Source organism: Athalia rosae, chromosome 1 (assembly GCF_917208135.1).
Source record: "Athalia rosae chromosome 1, iyAthRosa1.1, whole genome shotgun sequence".
NCBI classification, from domain to species: domain Eukaryota; kingdom Metazoa; phylum Arthropoda; class Insecta; order Hymenoptera; family Athaliidae; genus Athalia; species Athalia rosae.
Window position 1 is genome coordinate 17094379 of NC_064026.1, and position 16287 is coordinate 17110665.

The window sequence follows — 16287 nt, forward strand, 5'->3', positions numbered from 1 at the left end:
TGATTTCACGACCGAGAGTAGCGCTGGATTTTCTCGTTTAACTGTCAAAAATTCTAAAACTGACTCAACGCCCCATACGGTTGATTGAATTCTAATACTTGGCGCTAATTGTTGATTTCACAACGATGATGAGCGCTGGCTTATATGTGCGTAAAGTTAGCACCGCCATTTTGAGAATTTAGAAATTCGATAATTGTGCCGGATTGTGCTCAGCTTGTGCTAAAGTGTACTATGAACCAAAAAAATATATGTCGAACCGGTTCTTCAAAATCGCCCAAAAACGTTTTTTCGGTAGCACCGCCATTTTGGAAAAAACGAAAAACACCAATTGTATTGTGTCACATCCAAAGTGCGACTTTAATGTGCGTTTGTCAACAGAAGGATTTTTTTTATCGGATGACTTATAAATATAACGATGAACGAGTGGTTGAAATTATATTAGGTTGTTTACAGCAGTTAGGAGCGGTCTTGGGCGTAGCGGGAGTGTGTGATTGAAATGGAACTTTGAACGACAAGAATGTATTGAATATGGGTGACGTTCAAGTTGGAACTTATTCTTGGTCTTCCCGGTGAATAGGTGTCAGGTTCCGAAGTCAACTCGATGACTTCGGGGGATGCAGGGGTCGGCGAGGGAGAGGAAACGGAAAAGACACTTGAGATTGGATTTTCCAGAACGTTGTGTGAATTAGGTACGGAAAGATTCCGTGCTCTTCAATCTGGTTGTGTTAATTCCGCAATTACCTTGAGGTCTCTTTCAATCGCGGCCTGCCTACGAACTCGTACCTTGATTCCTCCGCGTTTACGGTATTTCTTGTTTCGTGCGGCTCTGGATTGGAACATTTAGGGGAGACGCTAAGGAGGAGGATCTTAGAGGCCTAAATGGTTATAGGTAACGATTAACAATAGAAATTGATGCGCGACCTCGCTAGTGTAAGCGAGGAGAAAGAGTACGAAATAGGGAAATCAACGACCTCGCCAGTGCAGGCGAGGAGAAGAATCCAAAATCGAGAGATAGTACGCGACCTCGCCAGTGTAGGTGAGGAGAAAGAATATAATTTTAGAGGGAAGGAAAAATGGTGAACTAGGATTTAGAAACACTTGTGTGGAAACAATGATACTGCATCGATAATTGGAATGGGTTAGCAAAATAATGAAATAACTCTTACCTTGATAGTCGGATGATGCGAGGTGAAATTTAGGTGAAAATAAATTGATGGTGGATAGATGACACTGATTTTATTTATCAAAACGAAAGCGATAGAAATAAGAGGAAAAACGTATATTCTAATGACTTAACACTAAAGTTACAATCCCAATATCCAAGTTGGAGGACTTTGTCCCGATTAAAGAGATATGGAATGTAGATACCTGATTTAAAAGGACCTAGGTCCCAAGTTAGAGGTATGTGCGAAGTTAGATTTTGGCTGAATGGTGACTTGAATTAGATTGATCCCGGGGTCCTAGCAGACCAGCTTTTATATGCAGTTTTCGTAAACAATCGGGTATCTGTATTCTTCAGGGCCTCCGTCTGTACGATTATATTAATTAGTATAAGTATTAGGTGTTATGTATATGGGATGTATATATGGGGTATGTATATGGGATATATATATGTATATATTGTGACGTTGCATTTGAGAGTCAACGTCCCAGTAGCCACCTAACTGACGCAGATAACGAAATTACGGCAGAAAGACGTCCGATATACCATAGATATATTGAACTAGATCGGACAAGTTGCGAAAAGTGAGAGTCATAGGGTATTAAGTCGCAAAATAAGAGTGCCAGCCCAGAGCGCCCTCTGCGTTTCATGGTAAAACAGACCCTTCATCGACCTCTGAGAGATTATCGGTCAACCGCACGAACGATCTGTAGATCCAATCTTCAAATTCATCCTTATAGACGGTGACGCGCGACAAATATAACACGCTCGTCCGGACTATCGGTATTACGGTGCAGCAGATGAGCTTCTCTCATCACTAGGATGATTTCAGTGCAAATGGATATTATGATAATTTGTTCACATTTGAATACAAAAATCTGAAATACAATATTTTCTGTAAGGAGAATTATTCTTGTTCGGTTGAAAAAAATTTCAGTATAGTTCGCAATATTACGGCTTTGGAAAAAAGTAGTATTTCATGTTCGCTAACACAAACTATCGGTCAAAAAAAAAACTGAATATAACTGTTATTTTTGTTGGGGCTTGCGAGTAGGAGTTTGTTCGTTGTTTAGCTTTTTGTGAACTTGTTAATATGTCACGATGGAAAGATTTTCGAGTACAGAAAAAATTTAGAAAAAAAAAACCAAAATCAAAATCCAAAGATGCCGAGGAAAGAAGAATTAATTGAAAATCAATTGGGAAATAATGATTTCTGAATGAGAAGAAAACTTGTAACAAGTTTTTCAAAGAAATTAGATTGTTCAATTAATTTTCACTGGAACTTAATTCTATCATTAACGTGTTGTCATTTTCTTCGTTTCATTTTCTTTAGTTAGTTTATTTTCTACCGACCGACTTAGGGTCGTTTGCATTTGTATCCAAACGAACCTAAGTCGAAATTTCTTATGTCCAAACGAACCCTGGGCAAATTTTCTCCGTAGAAACGGATTCTGTCTAGACGATTTCTGTCCAAACTAACCTCACTCACACCAGTAACCAGGCTTTAGCTCGCCGCGCATCAAAGCGACGACACTCGCTTCCCAGCAAATTATCACTTTTGCACCTCGCTCTTTTTTCGTCCTTCTAGTCCTATAGTCTAGTCAACAAGTGCCTTTTGGTCAAATTTGAGTTAGCCTTCGCCGAATTCAATGTAAAGGTGATTTTTGGATCCAGAATGAGATCGAGAAACTTCAGAAATCGCATGACAACGCGGTTGAAAAAATTACAAAAGTAATAAACAATTTAATGGAAAAAAAAGTAGGGTTCGGTTTTTTGCGGATATCTCGAAAACTATTGCGGCTATCTGAAATTTGATCTGAAAAAGATTCAAAAAGAGCAGAAAACACACAATAAAAAAGTCCAACCTCCCTGAACTGCACCACGAATATTTATGATTTTAATTGAGCTATGAAAAAATGACCGATGACGCCTGATTCGGCTCCCACGCGCGATGCTCGTTTGGGAGACATGAGCAAAAAAAAAATTTATTCAACAGTTTATATATGAATATTGAGGGATAAAAAAATTTAGGTACTTGCTGGACACTTTAATAAACAATAATCAGTTGGAAAAAAATTAGAACCAGAATTACTCATTAACTGTTGATACGGCAAGTAATAATACGATAGTAGTAATTTTGGTAACAAAGGTAAGAAACTCGAAGAGAACGAAAAAATTCAAGATCCATAAATTTTTTAAATTAAAAAAAATTTGGAATTTTTTTTGTTCAGAAACCCACACACAGTTGTTATTGTATCATATTTAGTAATAAAAAAAAATCTCGCTCGAAAATTCATTTGTTTATAACAAATTGTAATGCGAAAAACAATTTGAAAATAATTGAGAAATTTTTTTCCTTTAGAATGTCAAATAACAATTGAAATTATGATTTAAACAAGAAAATGTTTTCTTAAAAAAAAAATGTCACTCCTTTTTTTATATTTTTAATTTTTCTCCATAGCTTCAACGAAGTGGAAGGAATTTGAAACTTTCGGTTTGTTAATTATCCGAGTTTTTTTGTTATTTGCCTATTGAGAAAGAGTTTTCAATTTACAAAAGCATAGTACATTGAAAAATGATGAATAAATTTTTTTTCCAACTGATTATTGTTTACTAGAGTGTCCAGTACGTACTTGAATTTTTTCATTCCTTAATATTCATATATAGACTGTTGGATACATTTTTTTCGCATATGCCTCTGAAACAATCATCGCGCGCGGGAGCCGAATCAGGCGTCATCGGTCATTTTCTCATAGCTCAATTAAAGTTATGAATATTCGCGGTACAGTTCAGGAAGGTTGGACTTTTTTTTAGTATGTTTTCTGCTCTTCATGAACCTTCTTTCAAATTTGGGATATCTGCAATAGTTTCCGAGATATCCGCAAAAAACCAAACGTGGTATATTGGAACAAAATTTATTCGAAGAACAAGCTATTTGCTTTTAATCGTGTCAATAACTATATTTTGTTAAATTTCATTATTATAAATCTCATTGATTATCGATCCGTTTTTTTTTTTATTTCTTTTTTTACGAAAAGAAGTTCATATTGTATTGTCATCCAGTTATGAGGAGTGTTTGAAGTTTCAAATATCTAGCTCATTGGGAAGTTGGTTTAAAATCGATTGCAAAATTTTTACTGAACAGACAAACAGATGGACAAGAAAGCGGGTTAATAAAAACTTGATAAAGAGGAACGCTTCGTTACAGAGTCGTATCACCAATTGAAACAAAATAGATTCCACAAAAGCTCTATACAGAATGAAATTATTTCTTACCAGGTAGAATCTGATGTGAAATGTAAAAATAATTTTTCTGAGATAATTTTTTGAACAAATTTATGAGAGTAAAAAAAAAAGTTCTTTAAACAAATTTAAAGAAAAAAAAAAAAAAAGCACTTCACCGTTTTTGTGGATGCGATACGATAATTTGAAATATCATTCTCTTTTTAATTCCAACACGTTATTTTCGTGGTCAATGGTGATCCGGCAACGCTGCGCATAAAGTTATCTCGAGTATATTGTAGAATCAAAAGTAGGAATTATATATATATATAAATATATATTATATATACTCGGTGCAACATTGCCAGATCACAGGTTTTGTTTCAGTGTTCTAAGATTGATACACTATGATCAGATATTAGATCTTACAATCATCCTCGGTGTACAATGCATCGTAAGCTGTATACATAGGCAATACAGAATACATATGGGTACGTATGTGGCAAAAAAAAATTTCTCTGAACCTTGTGAGAATATTCATCTGAGATTTGTGTAAAAATTTTAGATTTTTGAAAATTATTGATTCTAATTTCAGCAGTTCAAAGATAGCCAAGGATGTCATATTTCGGAACAATGAAAAAAAATCTCGATACACCTTTTTTTTTACCAAATTTTCCGTACTTTTTGAAAAAATTGATTTTGACTTTCCATGGCCTTTAAAATGACCCTCTCGGTCATTTCAAGTGCCAAAATTCCTCGTTCAGAAATTTATAGAATTCTAAACTTTCTAATATCTTCTCTTTGTCTTCTGCGATTTTTCTTCAGAAGTTTTAGTTTTTGCGTGTAAAATTAATTTTGTATATTATAATTGCAAAATGACGATTATGAAAAAAATGTTTTGTACGAATGCTGCTTAGCTTTTCTTGTAAATTACGAATCTGCAATACAAAATATGGATTTCCGCTCGGAAAACCAAGTGACCCTCAAAACCCCCATACAATCCAGCTAAATTTCAATATCTATGGTATTATTGAATTTTCCTTCTATGATTCTGCAATTATTGTTTCAAAAATTTTCCAAAATAATCCTCAGTTTTTGAGAAAACACCTTGTAACACTTTGAAAAATATATCCTGTTTACATGGAGGGTACAATCCACTATGCCGTGCATTCGTGCATTTTTGGATTTTGTGTTCTGCTTGTTGAGACATTACTGCAATAATTTATCACGGGTAAAACAGCCATGTATAACTGTATCTAATATATCACGTTAAAAATTTATGGATACCGTGTATAACATGGCTCATGTCGCTTGGTCACATATCTGTCGGTCAAGTCGAACAGTTTCATAAAATTATCATATCGACCTGTTAAGCAAATCATGGGGTTTTAGGTAATTCTGTGAGTAAAACAGTGGCCTGAAGCTAAATCCTCAATTTGGGTTTTTTCGCCGAGCGCGCCGCCTACATTTAAACCCATACACTAGAATCCGCCATGATCTTGTCCGATCTAGTTCAATATATCTATGGATATACCGACAAAACCCTGGGAGAAATCAAAGTGACACTCATTAGGCAGGTTAACGTAGTTTTAATACGCTTTGTAATTTATGTTTGCATAACTCGGTAACTACGACTGAACGAAGACATCTTTACCGCATCCCGAAGCCATCTCTACCACACCCGTGATTTTCTCATTGTCAGTACTGCACCATAGCACTTCCTGCTATGTTTTATGCCGCTGATATCTACCGCTATGGCGAACCTCACGGATGTGCAGCTCCGGATTGCTACGTTGCAAAGGCATCCGAGGGTAGCATCCCATATATGAGAGGGCTGTTGATTATTTGTGGATCAAAACCAGATGGAGTGAAAGGATCCGCATACGACCCACTACCACTGGTTCTCGCTATATCGCAAGCTGACTGATTCCCGAAGCAGCGTGGGAAATAGGGCCGCTCGCTATGGTAACAGGGTCCCGCTGCGGTCGAATCCTGAAGGGAGAAATGAAGTGTTCCCGAGGTAAAAATCAGCTACACCACCTAGTGTTCTCGTCTCCGGTTCCGACGTCATATTGGCCCTCAGAAAGGCCTATGATAGTATCGCAGCCCAAAGGGAAGTAACCATCGTGTCGATGGGTGAGTATAGCACCCCACGACGTCTGGAGGAGGAACAGGATGAGCGCAACATTCTCAGGCCTCCCCGTGCCACAGCTGATTGTTGGTTTCTGGAGAACCTTCCACCTGTGGTGTTTTTTTAGCTAGGGCCGGAAGGTCGAGAGGCTACCGCACCAGGGAGAAGCCCAAATAACGCACCTACACCGCATGACATACGCAGCAAGTTCTCGCCTGCAAATATTACGATTACCATACTGAGTTCCACATTTGCTACGCGAGAGGAAAAGAGAGCAGCATAGTGCATACGTCTCGCTACTCTCCGTCAACACCTAAGTTCCCGACGACTGACGAGTCACCCCGAATCTTATCGCCAAAATCACGTGTGATGGATGACCAATGGTATTGCCTAATTGTTCTCCCCCACCATACCGGAGGACAAGGAAGAGAAGAACCACTGACTACGAGGATCAAGATCAAGATCGATTCCTTCTTCTGCGTTTAGCTACAATTACCATCGGACGTTGTTTTCTGTTACCGCTCAGTTACCGCTATCGCTTACATTCTGTCTTTGTGATCTATTTGCTTCTTTTGCACTTTTTCTCTCGTACCTTTTCGCTACTCATCTATCTCTACATTCAAGGTAAGGTCTATTACTCTGGTGCTGCAAAATCCGAATCCTCTCCGGAGGAATATTTTGTTAAGTAGCGGGCCTATTAAGGGCCCGTGATTTCGTACATTTATCTTCGATTCTGAGGAGCGACTTCGTGATTTTATGACAATATCTTTGTTTCTGATCTATTTTCGCTAATATCATTTGAATATCTTTGCTATTTTTGTACCTTTTCGCTGAGTTGATCAGACCTTTACCGCATGTTATAGTAGTTTCGTATTGAATGATGCACTGATTCTCAGACGAATTTATTAACTGTACCGCTGTGGATGGTAGAATAGCATATCTTCGAAAGTGTCACATTTGAACTCCCAGGGGTTAAAACCGTTTTGGCTGAACGCAGTTGCATTAGAATAAGTTAGAATTACAATATCTCCAGGTTACCGCAATATCTTTGATTATCACTATAGATTCCGCACTATATTCGATTACCGCTGTAAATTCCGCAGTATATTTGAGTACCGCTGTAAATTCGACGACGAATATCGCCATCCATTACGCATCTCATTGTCAGCCCTTTGCTGAGAATACCGCTTGCGTTGCATTACCGCTTGAGTTATCGCAAAATTTGTTACCGTTTACCGCTTACCGCTATTCATGACTGTAATGTTTGCTAATAATTGTACTGCCTGATCTCTAATTGTCGTCGCTCCCGCTGTAAAATTTATCTACCGCTTTTGTAATACACGGGAGAAATCTAATCGAAAGAGTTTTCTTGTATTTGGAGTTAATCATTTTCGCCCGCATAAGAACCTTGAAATTTAGCACCCTACAGCCCAGCCCCTCTACCATTTCCTCGGTTCAATTGAGCTAGCCGAGTTTGTGTCCGTCGTCCCTCGGTTCTTCTATCTCTGAGTTATTCGGTTATCTGCGATTTAGTTGATATTGTTTGTCACGATTGAAAAGAAAGTTCAATCGATTTCTTGAGTCTTGAGTAAGTGAGGATTACTTGGAAACGACGCATTCGCGTCTGGCGCCCAACAATCCATTCGTCGGAGGACCGCGGGAACGCCGTAGGGTAACGGATTAGAAGATTCTGACTTAATAAGAAAAATCACGTTACAATATATATATTAGGGTGGTCCTTAATATGGATGTATCTGAATTTCTTTACTCCCTGGGGCTCAAATGCTTCCAAATGGATAAAAAAAAATTGCCTGAAAATTTTAGCTCTTAATATTAACTTTAAGATAGTCCGCGCTCCAATCTAAGTTTCTCATAAAAATAACATGGAATAAATTTCATTTTTTCTTTAGAATTTCATAACTCTGCTATAAATAAATCAAAAATTATTAATTGTATAATATTTATTGTAAATTTAACGCTCTACAAAAAAGTTCTCTTATGATTTTTCGATAAATCTATTGGCTTAAGAGTTATTTGAGCTCAAAGTTTAATTATTATATAATTATTAATATTATCAAGTATAATTATCAAGTGAATATTTATTTTATAAAATATATCAAATTTCTCTTACAAAATTTTTATTTATAGTCAAAAGAAGCAAATATAATATTTGTATTCTTTGTGGCTTTATAGACTGAGTCACCAACGCCATCTCTGATAGCATTTGTGTACTCAGACATTTTTATCTTTAAAAATATTTATAAATTACCTAACCTTTAATCAAAATAAACAATCTCTGTGAGTTGTCTACCGGAATATTCATTCATCATGACATCAAGAATAATTTTACGTCAAAATATTTATTTAATTGGTGATGTTGATACTCAAATTATCGGTAATAAATTGCCTTCAAAATTACAAGTGCTAAAAGTTTTTTTCTATCATATACGTATTCTCGAATTCAAATTACGTGAAAGTGCTGAAATCTGTATAGATGAAGTTAAAGTATTTTGGCAAAAAGCTCAAATACCAATTAAAAGAAAAGACCATTGTATTGATCAGCTGTTAAAATTATATGAGCATTATCAGCTTCTTCAAAAAAGTGTACGCAGAGACTCAAATAAGATTAAAGAGGATGAATTTAAATCCTCATTGTTAAATTTGTTCGACATTACTCATGCAAATGCGGCACTAATGGTCAATGAGAATGTGATGCATTTTTTAACTGAACAACGGAAAGATGGTAGAGTTGGTTACATAGCTAATATTGAGTCTGATGATAATGACCAAGCTCAAAAAATAAAAGATGAACTACTACAGCTACGTCGTGAAAAATCGGAGAGAGAAAAAGTTCTATACGGTAAAATTGATAAGTTTAATTGATTTATTAAAAATAGTTGTATCTTTATTTCAATTACGAATTTATATGTTTATATTTTCTATGTTAATTGTATAGATGAATTTGTGGAATTCACATCAAGCAGTGAAATTGAAGGAGTAAATCCATTGAGTCAAAAAACAATATCGTCAGTTTCAAATTTTTCTGACGAACTGGCAACAACTCAGCACCAAGAATCAACACAATCTCGTGGGACAATAAATATCGTAGATGATAAAGTAGTAGCGGTCTTTGATCATTGTAAAATAAGCGATCGTAATGCTGTACGTTTGATTGTAGCTTTATGTTCATCATTACAAATTGACGTAAATCCATTAATAGTCAATAGATCATCTATTCGTCGTAGCAGAGTGAAAATACGTGAAGAAAAAGTCCAACAAATCAAAAAACTTTTCAAAACTGAAGACTTGAATGCTAGTGTTCTACACTGGGATGGAAAAATTCCAAAAACTTCAAGTGGAAAAAATAAAGAACGACTACCAGTTGTATTGAGTTGTCGACAAATTGAAAAAATATTAGCAATCCCAGTACTAGATGATGGTACAGGTCAGTCGCAAGCTGATGCAATGTTTGACGTTATCAATGATTGGGGAATTCCTGACTTTATTAAAGCTCTTTGCTGTGATACTACTGCTGCAAATCTAGGATCAAATAAAGGAGCTGCAGTTTCACTTGAACGGTTGCTTGAAAAAAAACTATTGTATTTGCCTTGCAGGCATCACATATTTGAACTTATTCTAAGGGATGTTTTTGAACTTAAAATACCTACAACTTCAGGTCCTGATGTACCATTATTTAAGAGATTTCGAGAGAACTGGGTTGAAATTGATACAAGTCAATATTCTACTGGCGTTGAAGACTCGTATGTGCAAGACAAAATACAAAATCATATTGATAACATCAATGACTTTATCCAAAAGCAACTTGATTCTAAACAACCAAGGGAAGACTATAGAGAACTTTTGGAGCTTGTTCAGATATTTATTGGTAAAGTTCCGTGCAGTCAAGTGAAATTTAGAAAACCGGGTGCATTTCACCACGCTAGGTGGATGGCAAAAGCTATCTATACAATAAAAATATTTTTATTTCGTAAACAATTCAAAATGACGGTGAAATTAATCAGATCAATTTCTGATATTTGTATTTTTATTGCTACAGTGCATATCAAAGCATGGTTCACTTGTCCTCTAGCATCTGAAGCTCCAAATAATGATTTATCATTTTTAAAAGAACTTATTGATTATCAATCGACAGATGCTAAAATATCTGAAGTGGCATTGAAGAAATTTAGCAAGCATTTGTGTTATTTAAATCCAGAAACTGTAGCTATAGCATTTTTTGACGAAAGAATATCACTAAACATTAAGAACCAGATGGTGATTATGTTAAAAAGTATTGACACAAATTCAGAAAAAAATTTGAAACGTTTCGAAATTAAAAATATTAGAGATGTATACGACTGGAACATTGCTTCATTCGTGTCATCAAGATCACTACAGTTTTTTGAACGATTTGGAATAAATACAGATTTTTTAAATTTGAATCCGTCTGAGTGGTGTCAAAATGAAAATTACCAGAAGGGTTTGCTATTGGTAAGAAGTTTAAAGGTTGTTAATGATATCGCTGAGCGTGCAGTGAAACTTATTAAAGAGTACCACAGTATATTAAGCAAGGATCCAGAGCAGCAGCAATTTATAGTTCAATTTTTATCAGAATATAAACCATATTATTCTGATACTCGAAAATCCGCAATAGTTGAAAATATGAAAATGGATTAGGGCTCACTATCCAAATGGTATCATATCACCTGTACTTTTATTTTATTATTTTCAAACTCTAAGGATTATCAGTTTTATTGATTGAAAAATCACACATATTAACCCCAATTCCAAGAATAAGATTGTATTTGCTTTTTTTGACTGTAAATAAAAATTTTGTAAGAGAAATTTGATATATTTTATAAAATAAATATTCACTTGATAATTATACTTGATAATATTAATAATTATATAATAATTAAACTTTGAGCTCAAATAACTCTTAAGCCAATAGATTTATCGAAAAATCATAAGAGAACTTTTTTGTAGAGCGTTAAATTTACAATAAATAATATACAATTAATAATTTTTGATTCATTTATAGCAGAGTTATGAAATTCTAAAGAAAAAATGAAATTTATTCCATGTTATTTCTATGAGAAACTTAGATTGGAGCGCGGACTATCTTAAAGTTAATATTAAGAGCTAAAATTTTCAGGCAATTTTTTTTTATCCATTTGGAAGCATTTGAGCCCCAGGGAGTAAAGAAATTCAGATACATCCATATTAACGACCACCCTAAATTATATATATATGTCTATGTCGATATCGATATTTTATATGTTTAAATTAGTAAGTATAAACGCGTGACTTATAAATATGCGTTTGAATTCTGGGAATATACACTCCTCAAAACAATTAAAGCAACACCCAACCTCTGAGCGAAAAATAGCGAATTTTTAAACGGCTGTATCTTTGAACCAGAAGCTCTTACAGGGACGAACAGGCATTCAAATTGAAGCTTGCAATGTCATCTACAAGCTCCATGAAGCGGATATCCGTTTCCATGTCGCGTTTCATAGAAGCGCTACTTTCAAACGAACAGTGCGTAAATTCTTTGTTTGATGCAAACTTGAATCAAATGTACGGAGAGCAGGATTTTTTTTCTCGAAAATTGATTTCGCCTGAAAGATAGGAAATTTTCTCACCTTTGAAATGGTTTTTTGCGGTTTCCCTACGATTTTTTCCCACCGAGCTAGTCGTGTTTGAAGTAAAAAACTCCAAAAAATCTTTGAACCGCGTCAACTTCTGACCAACTCATCGTAAAACGATTTTCGGGACACCATTTTGAAGCTGATCTCATATTCTTTACGTGACATCCACCAGTTTTACTCATTTTTAATTTTCGAAGATTTTTTAATCACTTTCACCAAGAAAAACGTCATATCGAATGTGTCTAAAATCGAGTTAAAACGCACCCCCCGAAACTGTACTCAAATCGATCGGAAATTAAAATTGACCAATTTTTTACGAAACTTCAACCCTTTCTCTCAAAAATGCTGCCCTGTTCACTCCATTACGACCTTTTTTGACGGAGCTACGTGAGTTTGAAGCAGATAACTTCACGAAATCTTAACTCTGCCATATCTTCTGACCAAATCGTCGTAGAACGACTCTCCGCGGAGCATTTTGAACGGGATTTTATCAGCTACGAGGTGTTGCAATCGAATTATTCATTTTTTTGATCATGAAATCATGACCCAGGATCAACGACGTGGACGTGGCGGGGATTTGATCCCTTCATCCTAATCCTAATCATCCTAATCCAATCGAAAACTTGGCACAATTGCGAGAGGTCGTGGTGAATGCCTGGAATGCGTGTGCGACTCCAAGCAGTCATTCAAAATCTAGGAGGTAACACACGATTTTGAAGTACAGATGAGGTGACCGTACATGAACGTGAGAGGCAAGGGGACTCACGAAAAACAAGCACCCCGAAGGGATCAAATCCCCGCCACGTCCACGTCGTTGATCCTGGGTAACGCCAAGAGCGGGGGCACAACCGCAAACATAAGGTTGAAAAATTTTTAAAATTGACAATTTGAATTTTCCATGATCAAAAAAATGAATAATTCGATTGCAACACCTCGTAGCTGATAAAATCCCGTTCAAAATGCTCCGCGGAGAGTCGTTCTACGACGATTTGGTCAGAAGATATGGCAGAGTTAAGATTTCGTGGAGTTATCTGCTTCAAACTCACGTAGCTCCGTCAAAAAAGGTCGTAAGGTATATTCAAATCGCGTGGCAAGCGTAGACTTTGTACGCTCAAACGACGTACGTGGACCAATGTGTTGTACGGAAAAATATTCAGCCAAACTGAGCTACCCTGCGCGCTTAGTTTCAAAAACATAAAATCATCTGAAACCGGGTATTACATGAGCGTTACAGCAAAATGTCCGGAATGTTTATGCTATTTTTCAGGTCGTGTTACTCACGCGCCAAAAAAAGGTAGTCCAATTATTATGGAATGCGTTATTAAAGACTTTGATGCAACTATTAGGCATACAAAAAAGTGGCAGCTGAAAGGTTCAAATAGAACGAAAGTTGCTAAACAGATGGTCGATGTTAATGTATTACCTTGTATATGGAGAAGGAACAAAGCAGATGAATTGATGGATTTTGGGGATGATGAACCAGCCCACCTATTCAAAGGTTCAGTTCTGCGAAAAGCCAAGGAGGAGAGGCAAAATCAGTTGCTTGGTATTAAGACCTCGAATGTATACGAGAGTTTACAGTCATTCAAGTATAGTTCGAAGTATGAAGGTGCAATCCGGGCGATTGGTGTTGACTCGTTCTTTATACATTATTGGACGCAGGCGCAGATGGCAATTTTTGAGAAATTTCCAAATACGCTGTACATTGATGCAACTGGTTCCCTTGTAAAAAAATTAAGATTGCCAAATGGAGATATTTGAGTCCACATCTCTACCTATATCAAGCTGTGGCACAAGTTGAGTCGCGAACAGTGCCAATATTCCAAATGATTTCGGCGGCACAGAATACGAATGCCATTGCGTATTGGCTCTTCGAATTTTTAAGAGCAGGAACGATCGAAAAATCGTCATTCCCCATTCCGAAGGAAGTTGTGACGGACTTTGATAGGGCTTTATTAGGAGCAGTTGCGAGAGCATTTGCTCAGCAACCTAGCCTCAAGCATTATTTGTGCGTATGTTTTGAAGCGATAAGGCTACCACCAACCCGACTACCATCCTGTATGTTGAGGCTAGACGTGTGTCATTTCGCGAACATGATCTCTAGGTGGAAATGCTTCGGTGGGAAACCACCCCGCGTGCGTTAATTGTATCTTAGATCGATAGCAATTCCAAGAAAACAGGAAACTTTGAGAAACATAGAGGAGATCGCCAAGGCCATACTCCTTCTCACATTGAGCCCGAATTTGAGCAACAACTCTCTGGCAGACCGTGCACGGTCGGTGCTGATGATGCACGTGAAGGGTGATACTCGGGTTGATGTTGATGAGGATCAACTCGGTGACTCTGGTGAACAGGACCCCGACAACATCGATCAACAGGACATGGCCGATACGGACCTATGGCAGTGGGCTGGTCAGATGTATGAAGATTGCGTTGAATTAGTCAGCAAGGAGTTGGAATCCGATGACGTTAATGGATTTTATTGCCCCGAAGTAGCAAAAAAGTTGAGAGTCCTACTTCCCTATTTACCACTATACACCGAAGTAATGCGACCGATATTTGGCGACGGGACCGTGAATGCTACCTCGGCGGCTGTCGAGTCGGAATTCAACGATTTAAAACATCGGGTGGCGAAAAATCAAGTGCTGCCCCTCAGTGTGGATAAATTCGTAAGTCGGCATATATTATCTTTCTCTGGCCGAATGAAGCTTGCGATGGTAGGGCAAGATGAGAATGAAGAACCGTTGCCCATCAAGTCTGATCAGCCGAACCTTATCCGAACTGATTTGCCGGAGGAAGATTCAAAATTGAATATTTCGACAGGGCGGGTGGCTACTGCTACAGACGACGCTGCGGAATCCGACGATCAGGATCTACCGGCTCTTTCGGAACTCATTGCCGAACAAAATTGGCGTAATAAAAATGATAAGAGGAAAAAAAGATTTGGATATGCTGACCCCTTCCCGCAATATCAATCAGAATGCTATAATTATACAGAGCTGCCAGTCATACCAAATGGAAATCACTGTCCAAGCGTCCGTGATCGCAAAGGTCTGGTGCTCCTTCCTTATAACACATGTGGTTTCGATAGCATCTGTCAAACATTGGCGATGCAAATGTGGAACAATGAAGTCTACAATTCGACAGTGATTAATACATCGTCCCGCATTTTCTCCATCGCGATCGACTTGATCACTAAGGGCCTCTGCGTAAAGTTCTATAAGAACCGTGCTTTTCTTCTGCGAGATATCGAGCAATTACCCCAGGAACCGTTCCGGAATAATATTATAACAATCAACGCAGCATCGAATATTGCTAACTTAGCCACATATCTCCTAAAAGACGATCCGAGTTTCAGAGAGACGTGGAGCTGTGAAAAATATGGCAACTCCGGTTCTCGACAAAATGTTCTGCTCGGTGTCAATTATGACATATTGTCGCGTGAAGGAGTGAAACATTTGAACGAGGCAATTGCACAGGGCCATTATCCTCCGAAGGAATGCTGTGGGAAAATTCCTCTTCTGCAAAGGACCTGCGGATCGCAGGTTGTGATCGAAAGTGACTGTGGAAATGTGCCGTGTCCGCTGCAGGACTTTCCTGAAATTCTGACGATTGTCGAAGGACAGCATTATCGTATCGCCGGAGTCATAGGCTACCAAGGTGGCCAGAGTTTCAGGTCTGTCGGACACTATACGACGTATATACGATTAGCGAACCGTTGGATACATTATGACGATCATCATAAAAAACCAAAGCCCCGTATAGTCAATGATAGCACGGAAGTACAAGCACACTTGTGCATACACGTTATATTCTGATGGGAACCGGAGGAAGCAGACTATCCAAAACACGGAGGATAAGTTAAGAAAAGCGTCAGGGAAGCGTCAGGGAAGCGTCAAGACATTGATGTTGCTATGAACGAGGATATTGAGCGACTACATACGTGCTTTGTGTTCTCGTGCACCTTGTTTTAAGAAATACATATATTGTATATGGTTCCGATAGACAATTATCGGGAGCACCAGGTTTTTTAATTTTTGATTTTTTAATTTTTGATTTTTAATTACAGGTAATTTGAATGAACCATGATATTGATATTACAAATTATTAATCCAGAAACT

At 37.3% G+C, this 16287-nt stretch overlaps 1 protein-coding gene across 1 annotated transcript; it reads left to right on the top strand.

Moving 5' to 3' along the window:
• Window positions 1–8498: 8498 nt before the first annotated feature.
• On the top strand, window positions 8499–12341 carry LOC125499694. The gene is made up of 2 exons (XM_048648723.1): window positions 8499–9375; window positions 9472–12341. Exons 1-2 carry the CDS (start codon window positions 8844–8846, stop codon window positions 11190–11192), a joined length of 2253 nt encoding a protein of 750 aa, XP_048504680.1. The 5' UTR covers window positions 8499–8843; the 3' UTR covers window positions 11193–12341.
• Window positions 12342–16287: the final 3946 nt, after the last annotated feature.

What these genes read in the sequence shown, in the direction of transcription:
- LOC125499694 (XM_048648723.1), top strand. Translation starts at nt 8,844, where the DNA reads ATGACATCAAGAATAATTTTACGTCAAAATATTTATTTAATTGGTGAT. An exon ending in GAGAGAAAAAGTTCTATACG is followed by an intron (nt 9,376 to 9,471) that starts GTAAAATTGATA and finishes TTAATTGTATAG; the next exon opens with ATGAATTTGTGGAATTCACA.